This window comes from Apteryx mantelli, chromosome 8 (assembly GCF_036417845.1).
Source record: "Apteryx mantelli isolate bAptMan1 chromosome 8, bAptMan1.hap1, whole genome shotgun sequence".
Classification (NCBI taxonomy): Eukaryota; Metazoa; Chordata; class Aves; order Apterygiformes; family Apterygidae; genus Apteryx; species Apteryx mantelli.
Window position 1 is genome coordinate 33737043 of NC_089985.1, and position 19334 is coordinate 33756376.

The window sequence follows — 19334 nt, forward strand, 5'->3', positions numbered from 1 at the left end:
TCTGTTCCCAGCCTGCAGAGAGTGTAACTTCGTTTCAATTCCAGGCCAAAAACTTGGACAGTTAGCTCAAACAGTGGTATCTGCAGTTTTAAGCTCCGCAGTCACAAGTTTAATTCCTGGTATATTAAGCAAGCTGGAAACCATAATGTTTTATGTGTTATAGAAAGAACATTAGGTCCACAAGTTGTTGCGGTGTTAAGAAAAATGTCTTAGGGACTTCAACCCATAAAGGATTTGAAAGGTTCAGAAAGGTATGGAAGTTTTGTGATCACTCTGCTGTGCTTCCTGTGGATTTTAAATGTAAAAGCACCTAGGCTCTGAATTGCTTATCAGTTTGAAAGGAGGATTTGGGAAAGTGTGTGGGCACTAGGCAGATATGTTTCTATGTAAAATAAGGTCCTTCTAATGCTTGCTGTTGGAAGTTAGAAAACGAAGTACCCAAAACACTGGTCCTTGTTGAAAATTCCAGGCTTTGCGCACGTTTAAATGGTGCATGCTCTGGGGAGACTTCTTAAAACCCCCTGTCCAAGCAAGCGGTGATCTCATTAATAGGACCAAAAGATGAAAGAAATCACACCAATTTCATGTGGCTCAAGCAATAACATCATGATTTCTGCTCTGGCTTTTTACCTATCTCATCAACTCCTAATGAAAGTGAAGAGATTAATGAGGATTTGAAGCGTAAGGCCTAGCACAGAGGAAACCTGTTCTTTTACAGTACACCCCTCTGAAGTTCCCAAATATGCTTTGCCAGGAGCCCCGCTGACGACCTCCGTCTCCACAGGAGTGCAAGGTGAATGAGTGCCCTTGCTTAAGATCATTCCTGGCCTTTTCAGTACAGGAACCTCTGACTAGCCTGAACGATGTGGGCTGGCTTTATAATGTGGATTGCTACTCACTGGGGAGCTGAGGGGAGGCTGTTAAAGACTTTCTGAGGACTGTAGGTTGCACTATACTTGAAGTTGAGGTTTTTAAGGTCAATGGCTCGTTCTGTTTACAAGCAGAGCTCACTGGGGGTAGGATCCTGACTGCTGTTGCAAGAGCATCAGAAAGCAACAGCAGCCACTGAACAGAGAAAGAGAAAACCATTTAGCGAAGAGGAACGTATTTTACACTTACTGGGTGAAGAGCTCAGAAGAGGTGGCCAAATGCTTCAAGGGAGATCCCACCAGCATTTGAAAGCAACATCAGAGCCTGGGTAGGGGGATGGATTTGGCCTGTCACTCTGCGCCTGGCACCCGGTCCCTCTTCTGATCCCACTCCCCCAGAGCAAAGCTCAGGGCATATCTCCAGGGAGTGTGTTCAGCCAAAAACATGTGACAGCACTGCGCCCTCAGCAGTGGCTCGCAGGAGGGCTGCTGCGCCTCTGGCATCGCAGCGGAGCCAGGGTGCCCTGTCGGGGCCAGGCCAGCCCTCGCGGGGCTCGTGCTGGACCACTGCCCTGCAGCCAAGGGAATAGCACACTGAGTGGCCAGAGCTCAATTCATCCCTCACCAAAAATGCAGTCAAAATTATGGCACAGCTTTGCTGCCATTTCACTTCTATACGTGAGTTACACTCAGCGGCCTCAATCACAGTAGGGACTACTTTGAAGGTGGGCTTGTTTGCCATGGTTTTGGGGGGGGTTGTTCCTCGCAAAGCCCACCTTAAAAAGATGCAATTCCTGCCTCAAAGAGATCACAAGCAGCACCTTCGATTTTGCAACGAGATCGACTAACACAGACCTCCTCAGCTCTGCTCATGGGAGGCAGATACAATTGTCTTGGGCTTAGATCTTACCAAGGGAGGTGTGAAGGATTAGAAGGAAAGGAAGGGCTCATATCTAACCTGTTCTATATACACTTCTTGCAGTTATATATACAATAAATACAGTAAATAAATAGCCAGCTGCCCCTGGAGCCATCATTAACTGACTGGCTTTTTTTTAAATAGGCCTCAAATGCCCGGGTAGGCCTTTCAAGGGGGCTATGGTGAAGAAGCACACATAACTGGCTGTAAAGAGCAACATATACAGTTAGTTATAACTATAAAATGCCAGCTGCTGATCCTTTCAGGTGTTACTGTGACTACTGTAATTTTAATACCTGCATAGTTTCACTGTCAACAGTTCTCCTTGGTAAAGATGTAAAGCAGCTCCATTAGTATTCAAAGGGAGTTAATGGAATGGTTTCTACTTCTGCTGCACGAATTTCTACCCCAAGGTTAATTTTACTCGGGGAATTTTTTCACCCCAGGGCGGGGGGGGTGGGGGGGAATAGTTCAGTTAAATCCACCAAGCTGAAAACTACATGCATGCATATATAATCAAACCTTTTAAAAACATTTCTTTAAACAATACTTAGCAATCAAAACAGAATATATTAAACTATTTTTGATGACTCTTGCCCTTTTGATGAAGCCTGAATTTTTTTGAAAGCAAAAACTGTCGAGATTTCTATTAGGCAAAAACACCTTTCCACAAAGAAAAAAACGACATTCAAGAATACTCCCTCAAATAAACTACACAGACTGTCAAAAGTCAACTAGCTCTGAAACTGAGCCCTTTAATCTGGTTTGGAAAACTTTGAGCCAGGATCTTTCATTAACATAAACAGGCAAATTTTCCTTTAAGTCAGTTACACCAATTCTATCAGCTCTGAGGATCTCAGCTTTGTGATTATAGAAATGTTTAATTTTTTAAGGGGATAGGGGAGATGGAATAGCAAGTCCACAAGCCACAGTCCTTCCTATATGTTAGTGTGTCATGCTGTTTTGCCACTGAAGGTCCAGCTTCAAGACTGCAGACCTGTCAGTGACCAAACTTGATGGACCACCCATTGGCCTTTTATTAAACAGCACTTGTTCCTCCTCTAATCCTATCACTAGAGTAATCAAAGCTGCCATGTCCCAGGGTTTGATGGAACAGCAGGACCTGGGAAATGAAGACTGATTTTGTTAACAAAGTCATTTCTGCCCCCTGAATGCTGTCTCATTGGTAGAAAGTAGGGAGACAAGGTTTATTTGTGCAGAGAATGAGGCGGCAAAGAAATGAAAGGGAAAGAATGGTGAAGTGTGAAGTTTAATCTGGCACAGTCTAAGGCTTCTTTCTTTGAGGCAGTCTCTGATCCAATCAACGCTGGTTTGATATTTAACATCTCCCCCTGCAGTTTGAAGTGATACAGGCCAGAGAATACTCAGATTCATGACACACAAAACCCAGACCAGAAGAGGAACTGAAAGGGGTTTTTTTGTTGCTCCCCTTTGGTCTAATGACTTCTCTGATAGACGTATCAGGATAACGTTGTCTCCTTACAAAAAAACCCCTTGCAGATCTCAGGATTAAAGGCATCTGGCACTGGCTGAATGCAGATTCTCCCTGATGAGAACAAGCTAGTGATGGGATGGGAGAGAAGTTTCCTGATTTTCAGGAAGGAATATCAACATGTTCTCAGTCTCCATTTGTGAGTCCTGCAGAAAGACAGGCCCGAGCAGTAAAAGAAAGAGATGCAGGAGGGACGGAGGTACAGGGATGCCTACCACACACCTCCCCAAGGCAGGGTGGTCTGGGCAGAGGAGTAAGATCTTTGCCTTACTGACCTTACTGGCTCTGAGTGGCAACAAGATATTATTCTCAGGCATTTACTACCACAGTGATTAGCTGGGATCCCAGTGCCAGCCCTCTCCAAAAGGGAGGAATGATCAGAGCAGACACAGCCAGGGCCAGACCCGAGCAGCTGTAGGAGCTACCTGCAAAGTTCTCCTTGCTCAAACAACAGTGCTTGTCAGTCTGAGGAAAGTTTCTTCTAACCACAGGCCTGTGTGAGGGTCCCAAAGAGCAGGGGGAAGCCTGACACTCTCCCACCCTCACCTTTGCACGCGGGGATGCATCCGTGCAGCCCTGCCAGGCTGGCATGGCTGCATCCCCTGTGCACCCAGCATTTCACTGCCTCCACCCAGGGTCCCCACCAGCGAGGGCCCGAACTCCACCTGCCCCTCTGCCAGCTCAGTCCATGGCCTCCTCTATTTTGCAGTTTTGAGGTCAGTCTGTAAATAAACATCTAGATTGCCAGGTGGGAAGGTTGTGCCTGCTTCCTCTCCTTGGTGTGTCTTCAGTTTTTCTGGTTTTGTCTTCAATGAAAACGCTGAAACTACGTGAAGAAAAGGAGCTGTGAAGTTTGGATCTGACCTAAGTCTGATCTGAACTCCCCCACTGCAGGGCTTCTCACCCAGCCTATTGCTTCAATTTACAAGCTTTTACCATCAACTATATAATACTCAGAGTCTGCTCCTGGGTTTTCTGTCACCAACACTTGCTGGAGTCGCTGGAACAAGGATGCTCCAAGAGTTTTTATAGAAAAGTAGCTGGTCACTGGGAAAGCAGGGCAATATGAGTGATGCAGGTTTGGGAAAGCACCACAGCATACTTTGCAGAAATTCCAGGGGGAGCAGAGTGTCAAACTACAAAGTTTCTAGGCTTACAATAGAAAACAATGCGCTACGCTCTACCTGCAAGAGCTAGCTCTCCAGGAAGCAGCCAATTATATGAGCCACCTTAATCTTTTCATCCGGCTAAGACAATCAACATTTCAAAGCAACGCACGGAACGTTTCAAAGAACGTTCTTGGTCAAAAATGCAAGTGTATCCGCTTTCTTTCAGAACAGATCAAAACCAAGTACCACACCGGGACCACTCCTAGATTTCTTCCTCCTCACGGTATCAGATTAACAGATTTGGTACATGTAGTCAGATTAAATATTTGCAGTAGCACAAAGCTGCCTTTGAGGAGAAGAGGAAAAAGGCATTTTACTTTTTTTTAATTTGCTACAGGCAAAAACACTGGACTTCGGGGACTGAGGAACAAAAGCATTGACATGATTCAGCAAGACACAGTTTTAAAACGTGAACTCTGAATGTTAAAATTAAATGCAGTATTCCTGTAACAATAATGCTGAAAACAGGTAAAAACTGCTGATGCCCTTAGCAGATTTGGAATTGTAATTTATCATAGATGTCCTCATCAAACTGTGCAAACACCCTACAAGACAAAAGCTGTTCAATTTCTGATTTCCATTTTAGTGTGTTTTAATTACGTGTTGCTTAAGGAAGGCTCTAAGACCTGGAATTAGGAGGCGAAACCTAGCAATAGTAATCCACTCCACTAAATTTGCACAGTAATACACCAAGCAGTAGGACTGCCAGACGGTGTGATAACATTACAAATTACTATTGTTAAACAACTAGCCAGGTGTCAGGATGCATGAAATCTGGAGGAAGCAAGAAAATAAATATCTGGTTTGTTTTGTTTAATTTTGTCGCATGTTGTTTTGGTGACCTTGTTCCTAGAAACTGCTTCAGACTGGGAAACATCCTCCTGATTGCTGATCTATTTTAATAATAATGTCAATTCTCTGTAATAATTAAAACACGATGTATTTTTTTTAATCAACTCAAACTTTTTGCATAAATACTCAAACTTTCTGCCATTTACTTACCTGCAGCAGTAATACTTTTGCTGCTTTTTTTTTAGTTTACTATTGTAGCAAAATGAAGGGGAATTTTTTTATTCTATTTAAAATTTAGTTAATAAAACAAAATCATGGTAAGAACAGCGTGTTTTGTATTCTATCCTCTTTCCTTTCCCCCTTTCTTTCCAAAAAAGAAAAAAAGTGTAATAAGACTCACATTTAAAAGGCTTCCAAGTGGTAGAATTTTAACCAAGTGCTTTCGTGTGCTTGATACTAACTGCTGGTTTTGACCTAATACAACCAAATACTGTTGAAAGACTATTGGGTGTCCGGAATGGTTAATTATTTTTACTTCACCTTAAAGAAGGGGTTCAACAGAGAGGATAGGCAGTTAAACCTTTTGAAGAGAACCAGGTAAAACCAATTCCTTGTTTTATGTGCATGTTATTGCAAATGTCTAGGCCTTTCTTTTATTATTTTTGTTAATAAACAAAAAAATCCCTCCAGCTGTATATGCAACCAATTTTCTCATGCGAAGTCTGTGTGCAGAGTTAGACTTATAGGTGAGAACATCAAGTGAACCAAATGTTAGTGAAAGCTAGACTCTTAAAGCAGTTCCCATTCAGGAGAGAAGGGGGTGAAGGTATTCTAAAGACAATTTAATCACACCAAAGATCAGTCCTATAATCCTTATTCACACATCACCAAGAAATTTTTTGCTCAAACTAGAAAAGAAAGATAAAACTGGAAATAGCTGGATCTAAAACCATCAACAAAAAGCAGGTTAAAAATGAAATATCATAGCAGTAACTGGCATCATCTTAAATTTCCCCTGTATTATTTGTTTTCTTCCACACACATTCATTTCCTGAATTTCTACTAAATCTGATTTCATATAAACAGTTTCACAAAGCAAAGTCGATAGCTATGACTGTGTTCCTGATTAATCCACTGAAATGAAATAGATCTCCTGGCTTAGTGTATTTGGTTGTTTAAAGCTAAATCCACTGAAAGACATTCTGGGGTCCAGTTACATCAGTAACTTTTGTTTCTTAATCTACATCCTTTTCTTTTTCTGAACTTTACCTGTTCTAAAAGGAAAAAATCCAGTCAGATTAAACACTTCATTTCTCCAAGTACATGACGGCAATGTGAGCCGGTTTATTTTGACCTGGCGTAACTACTAAAAAGAAAACCAACAGTTTGCATGTACTTAAATCTATTTGGACAATGTTAAATTTCTTTTTTCAGTGTTCATGCTTTATCCTCTTCCCGACAAGTACCACAGAGCTGCTTTATTTAAAAACAAACAAAAAGAAAACTCTTTTTATGCAGCTCCTGGGTAGGACAGGAGGTTGGAAGTTTTCCTCACCGCTGACAAGCCAGCGGATGCACACTGTCACACCCTGGACTCCCTGCCCTCTGTCATGCATATTTGCCTCTCAAATAGATCATACACTTGATAAATGTGTAACCGTCTTTGCACACATCATGCTTTTTTTCACACATAGCACTGATCATCGTGATGGAGAACGGGCAGCCTGATGCAAAGGCCGTTGAAGCCTGTGAGAGGGCCACCCCTTTCCATACCAACAGGCTTTGGGGTCCCCCCCATTAACCGACCAAAATCTGAGGAGAGCTGCCCCCATCTCCTGGGATACACCAAGAGGCCCAGGAACTTCCTTACCTGGGAGAAGTTGAGCCCATTCAGCGGGTGACACTGCTCCTCCACCCTCTCCACCGCACCCGTCGTCTTCTTCATCCTCTCGGCCTCCTGAGCGAGGTAGAGATCAAGCACCGGCACCCCTCTGGAGCGGATGTCAGTCTCCGTCAAGGAGTTCACCATGAGCATCACCCAGACGGGCCTCTTGCGCTCCCAGTTCCCGGCGATGGCATTGAAGAGGTAGTCAGCGTAGAGCCCTTTGCCCCGCTGGTCCGGGGTCATCCAGTGGGGCAGCATCAGCTTGATGTAGTCCAGGTGGCGCTTGAGGCGGCGGTACAGCTCCCGGGGCAGCACGTCCTGCAGGTTCTCCCCGTGGGGCAGCATCTGGCAGCTGGCCAGGCCTGAGATGGTGTAGGGGTCGGTGAGGTCCAGCTCAAAGTAGACACTGGAGCTGGCGTGGAAGGCAGCCTTGGAGTTGTTGGGGATGAAGTCCCACACCCGGGTGTAGGGCACATGGATGGTGCCGAAGAGATAGGCAGGGGGGTCACGGCGGATGGTCCAGAGGAAGGAGTTGAGCTCTCCTTGCTGTGGGGAGAGCAGGGGCTGGTCAGTGGCGGAGGGGCAGAGGGTGGCGAGGGTCATCCCAGCACAAAGTGAGGGCAGGAGGCAACCACACACGAAACAGCTGGCGGGACATGGACGCTTGTCGCGTGGATTGCCTGGAGGGAAGGGGGAGCGGGGGGATCCTCTCCCCCATCTCCCCACACAAACCCTGGCCAAGCTCACGAGCAAGCAAAGCCACAGGCGGCGAATGTGTGAAGGGGCTCTACTATAGCAGGAGTCACACAGTGACCCCCTCTCTCTATCTATATACACACACATTCCCTTAATGCACATAGCACAGCCTCAGCATAGACGCCCCATACACCAAAACGGCCTTATCTCTCTGTATATATCTCTTTGTATACAACAGTTTAACTGCACAGAGAAGCCCTCTTTATGCAGCGTGTGCGTGTGCATATACGCACAAAGCAGCCAACTCCACGGAGGACAGCCGGCGTGCGGGCGGGCGGGCGGGCGCGGGGGGCACAAACACGCCCTGGCACAGGGCTCCCCGGCCCGGCCGCAGCCCCGCTTCTGGCGGGCCAGCGCCCCCGGGGCACCGCCACACCTGCGGGGCCACGCGTGTCCGCGGCGGCCGCGTGGGCGCCCCGCGCGAGGCTGGGCGCGCACAAACAACGCAATCACACACACCCAGCCACACACACACACACCGGGGGGGGGGGTCCCTCCCGTCGCGCCGCTCCCCCCGCCCTGGGGCGGCCCCGCTCCCGTGCACCCCCCCCCGTCCCATCCCGGCGTGGGGCGCCCGGCGGCGGCTCGCCGCTCCCGGGGAGCGCCGCGGCGAGCCGGGCATCCCCGTCGGGGCTGCCCCGTGCGGCCGCGCCCCCGCGGGCGGCGCGGGCCCCTGGGCCGGCCCGGCCCGGCTCACCGAGCGGGGCAGGTCGCACTGCCCCGTGTCCATCTGCTCCCGCCGGGCCGCGGCGTCGGGCAGGAACCCCCCGAAGACGAAGCAGATCAGCGTCAGGTTGAGTTGCATCCCGCTTCCTCTCTCTCTCCTCTCTCTCTTTCCCAGATGAGCCTTTTTGGATTTCTAGGATCTTTTTTTTTTCCCTCCCCCTCCTCCTGCTCTTCCCCCTTTTTTTTTGGCTTTTTTTTTTTTATTCAAACAAACTTTGCCAGTCCCATCTGCATCTGACAAGTGCAAAGGGAAGGACTGGCTGCCCCCTCCCTCCCGTGCGCTCCCCCCTCCCGCCCTTTTCCACCCCCACCCCCTCTGGCTCAGGGTTTGTCAGAGGCTCTGGATGCTTTGGGAGGACGGTTCCCGGGCTGCAGCTCATCGCCAGCCTCCGCCATGCTTTCATTTTGCAGACCGGAGAAGCCACTTCGGAGCTCCCTCCCGCCCTGCCGGTTTGCGAGGAGGTGTGGGGGGGAAATCGCAAAAAAAAAAAAAAAAAATTTTTTTTTTTTTACATGATTCCGAAGAGTTGGGAAGAGCCGCTGCTGACAGAGGGTCTCGCCAGGCAGCCGGGAAGGCAGGCGCTGCTCCGCGGGGCGGCGGCACATACCCGCGCCGCGGAGGCCAAACTCGGGCTCCGGCGGAAAGTTTCGCGCAGCCTCCCCGGCCCGCCCCCGCCTCGCCGCCGCCGCCGCCGCCGCGCGGGGCCGCCGCCAGGGGGCGCCCGCTCCCCAGCGCAGCCGCGCGGCGCCCGCCGCCGGGGGCCGCCTCGCCGCGGCCTCGCCCGCCGCCCCTCAGCCGCCCAACGGTCGCCGCCGCCCAACGGTCGCGCCGCCCAACGGTCGCCGCGCGCGCAGCTGTGGGGCGCGCGCCTCAGTTGAAAGCATGAAGACCGAAGGCTCCAAGCTGCCTCCCTCCCCCCCCCCGCCCCAAAATGTCACAAAATCACTCAAACGTGGTGTGTCCTGGGGAGGGGTTGATCTCATCTCGGTTATGCTGCTGTCCCTAATGAGGCTGGGCCTACCTGGTGTCAGCCATTAACAAGAGCAGTGCCTTGCCTCACCGCCAGTTCCTGAGGGGATGAAGCTGAAGCAGCCCCGGTCGTCTTTAATGCGGAGGGGTGAGGCGAAATCTTTCAAAGATGCTGTTCTCCCCTCTGAAAATGCAGGGTGAAGGCAGTGGCGCCTCTCTGAGTGCCGCCAGGGGACACACAGGCCTAGGAAGCCAGGCAGGTCGCTGAGGCTCCTCGCGGCAAGGCTGTGTCCTAAGTGGGGCCGGTGGCAATGAGAGCTGCTGTCCACCTGCACCTCAGCTCACCTGCCCTGGCCCAGCTGCTCCTGGGGAGCTGCACAGAGAGCAGTGGGCAATCCAGTCCTCTCCCCAATGTCTCCCCAGGATCAAAGGAGACCGTATCTGTATGTATTCACCAACGTTTGCATGTGAGTTTTTCCTGTTTGTGCTGTTGGATTTCCTGCTTCCATTTGGACTGAAAAGTCTGAGGAGGAAGCCCGTTCCTCTGATGAGCTGACTTTTTGCAGTCAGGAATATTTAAATATTCAAGAATGCTGAGGCTCTGGACATTTCTTTGGATCTTGTTAAATCAGGCGCTTGAGTCCAACAACCTACAACTTGAGCCTTTTCCTGAATGCCTGGCTCTGTTGAAGCTATGTGGTTTTGGAGGTGAGGATGGGGTTTACAATGCCTGTCTCCATAGCTTACTGGAGCTCCCACCTCTGAATCCATGCTGGGGAGGAATGGGGAGCGGGACTCAGGATGCAATCTGTTCTTGATGAGGGCAAGCTGAGCCCAGCTGTGTTCATGTGTCCGAGTATCTCCGTGACCCGGCTTGCAGAATGCAATACATGTAACAGAGCAGATCTAGATCCCAACCTTACCACTAACTCCACAATTGCAAACACTTCCAAAATTGGGAAGTTCCTCACTGCACTAAAAGGAATCAAAGCTAACAAGTTTTCTTAAAGAAAAATATTAATTATTAGTATAAGACTGGGTCTTTGCTCTGGCAAAACTCAGAGTGAAGTCGACAGGGATTTTGCCAAGGGATGGTGGCAGAATCAGGTCTAGCTGACTATAAGCATGGTTTCCCAAAAGCCTTATGAGGACTGAGACTGATATCACTTGCTATGGTTACTGATAAACAAATGCATCTACGTAGGCTACTTGAAGGGGCTTTCAAACCAACTTGCATGCTGTGCTTGGATTCCTTTCCTGGCCTCAAGAAGAAAGAGAACATTCTCCTAACAACAGCATCAGGATCCGTGACTCCTTTTTACAGTGGGCAAATGAGGAACTCGCATGCTTTTCTCCGAGATCTTTCAAACAGGTAAAAAGCATGCAAAGGAGCAAGGGAGAGGGGATGGGTTTTCCTCATGAAAGTCCTAGTTCCTGTAAAGAAGCACATTTAATTTCCAGGTGCAACCCTGGTGGATAAGGTTAAGATGAGAGAAAGAGTTGGAGGGACAGAAAGAGGCAGAAGGTTTTTTTGCCCGCAAGGTATCCCTTCACTGCTGAAAAGGATCTCACAGTAAGACCACTGACTTATGTCCACATCAGATGCTGGTGGCCTGGACTCACCCCTTCGTCTATGCCACTGGGATGTGGTGTGGCAGTAGCTAGGTGTGCACTGCTTGGTAGGCAGTGAACTCTCATGTTGCCTCCCAGCCCTGTCCCACCCCTTAGGGCATGCAACATCTGGGCCCTCAGCTTGTCTCCTCAGTGTTGCTGGTGTGACGATACAACCCCGCAAGCACAGGGAGGACAGGGCCAGGATCTGTGTGCCCATGCAATTTATCTCACGAGCAGACACATCTTTCTCCCAAACATGCCTCAGAGCTCACCACCAGCTCATACCCAGGCATGTCTGTGTCTCCAGGATGCTGGACAGCCACTGTGTGACTGAGCTCCAACCTGAAATGAAGTCTGGAAAGGGAAGGGTTGTGCAATTCTTGTCACAGCAGGTGTGGTACCATGAGGGCTAATTCCAGTCACAACAGTGTCCTGTTGTTTTTCTCTAGAAAGCTGCCATAAACCAGTTATAAGCTACAGAGACTTGGTGCTCTCTTGATGCTGTAGCATGGAGGACTGCTGCATTTGTTCACAGCTGTATGTGTGGCTAGCGAGTGCCATTTTTAACGTGATAATGTTGCATTTGTCCTACTGAGTGGCTTTGACTTGGTCCATCCTCTTTCCTCCTCCTTCCCAAATCTTTTGCAAAGCAGTGTCAGAACAGAGGGGCCTTGTCAGAAGCTACAAACTTTGTAGACAGTAGGAATACCTCCCGTGACAAGACCCGGTATCTCAAGCACTGGAAAGGACATCTGAGAGGTCTGTAAGAGGATGTGAGGCCTTGTTTAGTCATGGATGTCATGTTGTGAGGTAGGGTGATTACCCTCATCGATAGCATGTGTATCAAAGCACCTAAGGCAGGAATAAACAAACATCTCTGGCACTGTCCATGTCTTCCATTAGCCAAAAGTCAGGTGTGTGTGTGGAGGGGGTATATTGCATGTTTTACAGCTGTTTCCGTGAACTCAGCCCTGATGTTGCAAGAACCTCCTAGCTGTGAAAACACGGCCTCGCCTTGATTTATGCCACTTGTGGGTAAGATGACTAAGAAAAAAAAAAAAAGGCAGAACAGGAACAGAAATCCCAGTGGGAGCAAGATGCGGGTGTGTACCAATTTGATGAGACAGGCAGGTTGTGGAAACTCCAGCCAAAGTTCCAGGCGGTAGAAAGAGGAGACCACAAACCACATGATATCTATCAGAACGTTCCACCTAAGACTCAAAAGCATGCCACAAACTTTTATGAAGACTCTCAGTAACAGCAAGGGAAATTAATTCTTTTGTGTAATTTTAACATTTTTTTCTCCTTCAGATGAGTTCCATATGTCCTTGTGATTTTTTTCCTTTAAACACAGCAGTTTAAAACGAAACTTAAGTAACGTTTAGCTTGCTTCTAAAACAAATATTTACAAAAACATTAAATAATGGTTCTGATCTTTGGAAAATGTATATTGCTCTCTACCTGCTACTGTTTTGTTCCTAGCTGGAGTAATAGAGATGCTATGTAATAAACCCCAAGGCTGTAAACACAGTATAACAATGTGATTAGCAGTAATCAGATGGGAAATTCTGACTATTAAAAACTGTGCAGAGATAAGAGGGATAAACTGAAAGGGAAGGTTACAGTATTTTGTTTTTACAAATTTCAAGAAATCTAATGGAGAAACAGACTTTTAATCTTACAAAAGTAGCATTGTTTTTTGGGGAGCATAATAGTGTTAGCTGATCTTTATGTCATGTATCATCTTCAAAGAGCTCTACTAAATAAATGCTAATCATTTTACCAACCACTTAAAGGCAACCACTTCAGGGGTGTGGTGAGGCAGCAACTTAACAAGTAAGTTGTATTAAGACAGGAAGTGAAGACAGCCAGATTCAATAAGGAGTCGGTGTGGATACAAAAAATATTTGTGGTGGCTTTGACAATATCTTTAATCAGGCAAACAGTACCCCATGGAATAGGGGGCAGATTTCTTTGTTACTGAGAAACTGGCGCTGGAACTTATAATTCCAGTGAGTTTTGAACAGGTAAAGGGGGAGATTAGCAGATCTTAGAGGAAACAGCTTGTGAGGGATCAGTATTTGCAGGAGGGGAGATGTAACACTTTTTTATCAGAACATGTTCCTTACAGGGCTAGCTACTCTTTTATCTCTTCCTCCCTTCTCACCTTCCACCCAGGAAAAATTTAATATTGTTGGCCTGTGCCGTATCAGTAATTCTCTGTCTCTGCCATGGTGTACTTTGTTTTGAAGACTTTCAAAGCACCAGTGGATTTCAATCTCTGCATTTCTTTGCTTCTCCTGTAACAGTGGACTCTGGCTGACCCACTGACTCTGCCAAAAGCTGTCCTATTTCAAAACTGGAAGAGTCAGAACCCAACATTTCCTTCCTCCCTTTCCCATGAACCAAGCTGAAGATGTCTTCTGCTCCCTCCAGAGATGGCAAACAAGAACCACTCCTTTGTACTCTGCAGATCATAGAATAATTTTGGTTGGAAAGGACCTCAGGAGATCTCTGGTCCTACCACCCTTGCCCAGAGTGGGATTAACAAACATCAGTGTTAGATCAGGTTGCTCAGGTCCAAATAAGATACTAATTAGACTTTTCTGCTTTCTTGTGCACATGTGCCATTATATGTAGCTGTCCTGGACTCGAAAAGTAGCATGCCTAAAGCAGTTGCTCTGCTAGCCATCATGCCATGACCTGTTATCTGCCATGACACCTGTGCTGTGATGTGCCTAGCAAATACAGATTTTTTGTACAACAGACTGATTTTGACCCTAGCAGTTGTATTCTCATATAACATCATTGTTCAGTTGTGCGATTCATGATTCAAAACATGCAGTTGTCAGAGGAACAAATCTCTACCCACTTAGGGCTGTCACACTGAAATTGTTGAGTTATCACAACTCTTTTAACATGTATTACATCTTTTTTTGTATGATTGCAACCAATATGATGTAGTCATTGTAGTCAGTCTTATTTCCTTGCCTGCTTGTCCTCATGTGTCCAATTCAGTGTCATTTGTCTCTGTTTCAGGGACAACCAGTCTGGTTCTTGAAGAAAATCCCCTCTCAATCCTAACATCCTCCCTTCTAAGGACTAGGTATGAATTTTGCAGCCCAACCAGTATTAATAGCTTGTATTACACTTTGCAAAGTCTCACCTTGTGCTGTGGCCTCTGCAATGACAGACCACATCCTGCCTGAGACTAGGCGTGTAAATATGCTGAAGAAAACCTTTCCCAGTGTCAGACTCTGGTATGCATTCTCCCTCTGTATAAAGTTTAGTCTGAGTATGTGCATGTGTATATAATGTTACATATGCACACACCTAGGAAGGTGTATGTATCTGTGTGTGTGTGTTTATGTATATTGTATGTGTTTATATATATATTTTATATATATATATATATATATATAAGAAATGTGTGTCTATATATATACAAAATGATGGGATAGGAGAGTGCTGTTAATGCTTCGTTATATGTTTTTCAACTCTTTTTCCCATTCTCTCAAAGATATTCTAGAATTGTGCCCATGAAGGGAGAAGAAGCCTGTCCTTCTGTCCTACTGGAGGTATAGTAGATCCTGTATCTCTGAGATCTACTATCTGCTACTTAAGCCCTTGCATTCTGTTCCATCTATTCAATCCCTAAAATACATTAAGTCAGAAAGACTGGGAAAAAACATCTGAAAGTAACTTATACACCCAGACTGGAGTAACCTCCCTGCTGCATATCAGAAGTTGTAACTGTTGCTTTAGCACAATTAGGTTTTCTTTTCAAGGCCTTATAAGCAAAGAGATTTTTTCCTGTTCAGCATAGTTCAGTGTGCAGTTCCAGTAGCTCCACTTATATTCATAAACAGTTCAAATCTCTTTCATGTTTGAACAGTGATTAGGAGTTCAACTGCTCCAGAGTCGTTTAAATGCTCCACTCTTTATTGTCATTTACTATGTTTTCTTTCCCTGGTTTCTAGACTGCCATCAGTTTCTACACCCTTGGTATCATTACCTGTCCTTTAGTGTTTATTAGTGAGAAGCCTGAGCAGGGTTTCATCAGTAAGATGAGTCTTTATTACAAAACAGATAAATCAGCCTTCTAAGATCAATCCTCTGAAAAAAGGAGTCTATACATGACTGTCATTCTCCTAATCTGGAGCAGAATATTCCAAGGAAATGCAGTAATTCGGTGCATGTTTCTGAAATAGCTGATTTACCAATAGCATTCAGAGTTTTTGAACACACAGAGTGCATACACAAAATGTGTCAATATTTTGGTGATTTGCTTTAAAAATAACTGCTTTTTTATTTTGGAGATGGTGGAGTATGGTTTACATTTGTTGCATGTGTATAGGCCTGCTCCTTATTAAACTTATGGTCCTTTTTTCCAGTAACCACTTCAGTGTTGTGAATCAACATAACTGGATCGGAAAAAACACCATCTGTCGATTGGAAAAACAAAAGTCTTGTTAGCTAGAAGTTTAATAGATCACAAAGTCTCACCAAGTCCATTTTTATGTTAATAAATTCCACCATGGGATATTTTCTGATGTCACATGACAAAACTGCCCTAAGTAAATAGCAGATGAAATATTTTCCATTATTTATCTTGGTGTTTTGTGAGTTTAACAATAGAAATTGGCTAGGATCTGGACTTCCCTAATCTCAAAGTGCCATTATCTTTGTGTTTAGCTTCATGAATCTTAGACAAGTAGGTTTAGAAGGGATCACATCTGGCCTGACCAGAGTTGGGTCGAATGGAACTCTGCCATCCCAAACAGATGTCCATCTTCCTTCGGGATGGGGGCTGTGGCTAGAGCTCAGTAATAGACAAAGACCTCATTTCATCCAGCCTGTGCCCAAATTATTCTTTCCAATAATATTCCTGGATAGTACTATGATGTGAGATGTCTCATCTGCCACCTGTGCTTGGAAAGACCCCGTTAGTCCTCTGAAAGGCAGCCATTTCTTTCTGTGCTGATCTAGTCTGTTATTAAAAATCTCCCATGGTGGAGATTTAATGTATGAGCAAGTATAGCTCAAGTCCTTCCTCCATCTCCTGTTGCCATTTTCCTGGGCAGAAGACCAGGTCTATGGGGTGGATTCTAAGAAAGTTCATCCGACAATAGTCATTCTCTCTTCCTGGGCTATGGAATTGCCCAGAGATGATCTAGTTGATCTCCCCATGAAGATGATGGACACTTCAGCTGCCAAGTTTTGTTAGGAAGCCTTCATGACTTCAAAGAAGGGACAATCAGACTCCCTGGTGTTTCAAATCAAGCACAGACAATGCTTTCAAGAGTATAGTCAAATCCAAGATATATCCTAAGTGAGACTACAGACAAGCCTGTACCAGATTACCCACTGGCAGAGAAGTGAGTGATATTGTCTGCCTACCTCTTGCATGGCCACCAGATGCCTGTTTTGACCTGGTCATCTGCAGACCATCTTTTAATAGTAGTCCAGAGCAAAGTGTACTCTTGTTCCTCTGGACCTGTAGAGAAATACTTGATCAGACCTTCCAAGTTATCCTAAGCCCATTACAAACAGTGAATGACAGATTTACCTAAGAAGTTAGAAAGTGAGAGAGGAGATCACTAGCCTAAGGAGGAGGACTGCTATGAAAAGAGCTTTAAGCAGAACTCCTAGTAGTGATGAGAGTCTCTGAGGTATGGAGATAATGCCAGCATTGCAGTGATGCTCTCAGGGGGTGAACACAGGATGGTGCTCTTTAGGTGTAAGTCACAGACTGTAGCAGATGTTTCCTGATAAATGGGCTACTGGGGCTGTAGCAGTCAGTATGTGTTGCCATCTCTGTACATAGCTATCTAGAACACCTGCTGCAAGAGAAATTTGACTGCCTGCCTTATGAGAAAACCTTGTGGTGGACATTAGAAGGGGATCTTACCCCTCTCTGTGCTGGATCCCTGTCCTGTCACACAGGAAGAAGCAACAGGGAACTTTTTCGGTACTTATATATTTCTTGTAACTCTGCCACTTCTCTGTCCAAATTACCAAACATGATTTTCCCCTGTTTTTAGGAAGCTTCAGTAGAGGAGGTGGACATGTGTGTGTCTTACAGTGTGGCAAAATAGATTCTTGTTTGCTACTTTCCTCCCCTGGAAATAACTTCTCCTGGTTTGACTAAAATATGTAAATGTACTTAATCATGAGAAAGAAGCTTTAACAATTCAGGTTATAGTAATCTTCCTTTCCTCCTGGATAATTCAAAGTGACTTATATTTGAGATTTGACTGTGCATACTTGGATCTGTGATACTTAGGCTGTACTTTGAAGCTACTCGTGCCTTGAAATCACACTGTGTATATCCATTGCAAGTTGTAGGGAAGAGTTAATCAAATAAAATGTGATGCTGTGCTATGCTAAAACACATCACAATTTATGTATCTCTTCTCACATATCTTCTGAGTGATTATTGCAGGACTGTCAGCCTCTTTTTTGATTCTTGGAAGCAAATTTACAATAGTCCAAATAATTCTTCTGTGCTTGAAAGAAAGTAAACCCTTCCCAATACTGCAAGTCCCTAAAATGCCTACAAAGTGCTTCTCTGCTGAGCTCTGTCCTTTAGGGTATCAAATGTCAGTTATGAATGGGAAGACTGTTTGCAGCTGTGTCACCTTTTGTCTGTATGTTAATAGTATCCTAATATAAGTCCAACTCAGAAGGTACGATTCTCACGCTTTTTTTCAGTGCGATAATTTTTCAACACATTTTCAGCAGAAAAGGAGGAAATATTGTCTTTGTTTTGAAAGTGTGTTTACAGTGTACAGTTGGTTCCGGTTTGTGGCTAAATCACTTTCACTCTGCCTGCATAAGGCGTAAGCAGCAAGAAGGAGGAGAAGAAAAAAATCCAACTAAGAAAAATGGCAAAAGTTGGCAAGAAGAATGAGCTCTCCCCACTTTTTCTGAAATCAGACCTGCTTTCATTCAGAAGCAGATCTTGCAGGCAATGTAAAATCTGAGCTGTGCTTTCCGAGAAAATTCTTTTATTGAATATCTACCTCTAAATGCCCAACCCTGGCATATTGCCATCTGACGATAGCTATTGTCTGAACATGAAACGACTGATTATATATGTATTTTTGTCAAAAGCAGAGAACAATAGCTACAGTAAACCCAGAAGTTTGCAGAGTGAAGCAAAGAAGAGACTTCCCTTCCAGAAGCAAAAAGTTATGACTATTTGAATCTCATTGGGATGATGTGCACTGGGAACATCAGTCATACTTCTTGTTGTTGTTGCTAACTTACACATACACACAGAAACTGCCTTTCATGGATGAAAAATGTTTTGCTTATTCATAAGCCCCATAGAAATAAACATTATTTTAAATATATGTATTGCTGGCAGTGAGGATTTTATTTTTCATGCCATGTGCCAAGCTTTCATTAGTCAAAGTGTGGAAAATCCCATTTGCTGTGTTTTGAAGAGTTCATGCTGAAAGCATTTAAAGAGTAATTCACTGATCTTTCAATCACTGGAGAAAGGATCACCCTGGGAGCTGGCCAACCACATGGGATTCAGGGGATGTGTTTTAATTCTCAGCTCTGCAACCCACCCTTTGCTTGACTTTGGGCAAATTGCTTCATCTGTCCGCACCTCGGATCCCCAATGACAAGGATCAGGCTTTCAAGTCATAAATTTGTTCAGTAGAATAAGCCTAATATATCTCAGATACTAATGTAATGGTAGCCACGTGTTCAGACTCTTCAAGCTTGCCTAACATCTAGACAAATGGATGCAAGTCTGCGTCTGAAAATAGGTTTTGGAAAAGCTCCAGAGCACAAACAGTGTGAATCCTTGATTTTTCTATAACCGGCACACAAAACAGCACACTTTTCTGTGCGCTTGGGTCCTTGCATGCTGGAGTTCAGGCCCTAGTCACTTCATCCCAAGCCTACCTCATCTTGGGGCTGATTCAGGAGGATAAGACCACTGCAGTGTCCTCTCCAAATGAACACACTGTGGAGGCGAGGCCGTAAAGGATCATGGGATAAGTAGAGCTGCCCTGCGAATGGCTTTCGCTTAGTGGATTTAACTCCATGAAGCCATGTAGATGTACCCATGAATATATAAGTTGAACATGAGTTTGAGGTCCT

The 19334-nt window shown here is 45.5% G+C and overlaps 1 protein-coding gene and 1 long non-coding RNA gene across 3 annotated transcripts in view; one reads left to right on the top strand and one right to left on the bottom strand.

Moving 5' to 3' along the window:
• TRABD2B (TraB domain containing 2B) overlaps positions 1–9256 on the bottom strand; it is a 303624-nt gene extending 294368 nt beyond the window's left edge. The window contains exons 1-2 of one of the 2 annotated variants that reach the window (XM_013948453.2): positions 9143–9256; positions 7133–7693 (exon numbers count right to left, since the gene is read on the bottom strand). In XM_013948453.2, coding sequence (XP_013803907.2) covers positions 7133–7693; positions 9143–9235 — 654 coding nt within the window. In that variant the 5' untranslated portion in view covers positions 9236–9256. Of the gene's footprint in view, positions 1–7132; positions 7694–8600; positions 8761–9142 lie in introns of those variants that run through there. The other variant, XM_067300487.1, reaches the window with a different exon arrangement.
• A 1328-nt stretch (positions 9257–10584) lies between these two features.
• LOC106489289 (uncharacterized) lies at positions 10585–18343 on the top strand. Its single transcript, XR_001293371.2, has 3 exons — positions 10585–10971; positions 11867–12023; positions 18330–18343. It is a non-coding gene; the product is annotated as an uncharacterized lncRNA (long non-coding RNA).
• Positions 18344–19334: the final 991 nt, after the last annotated feature.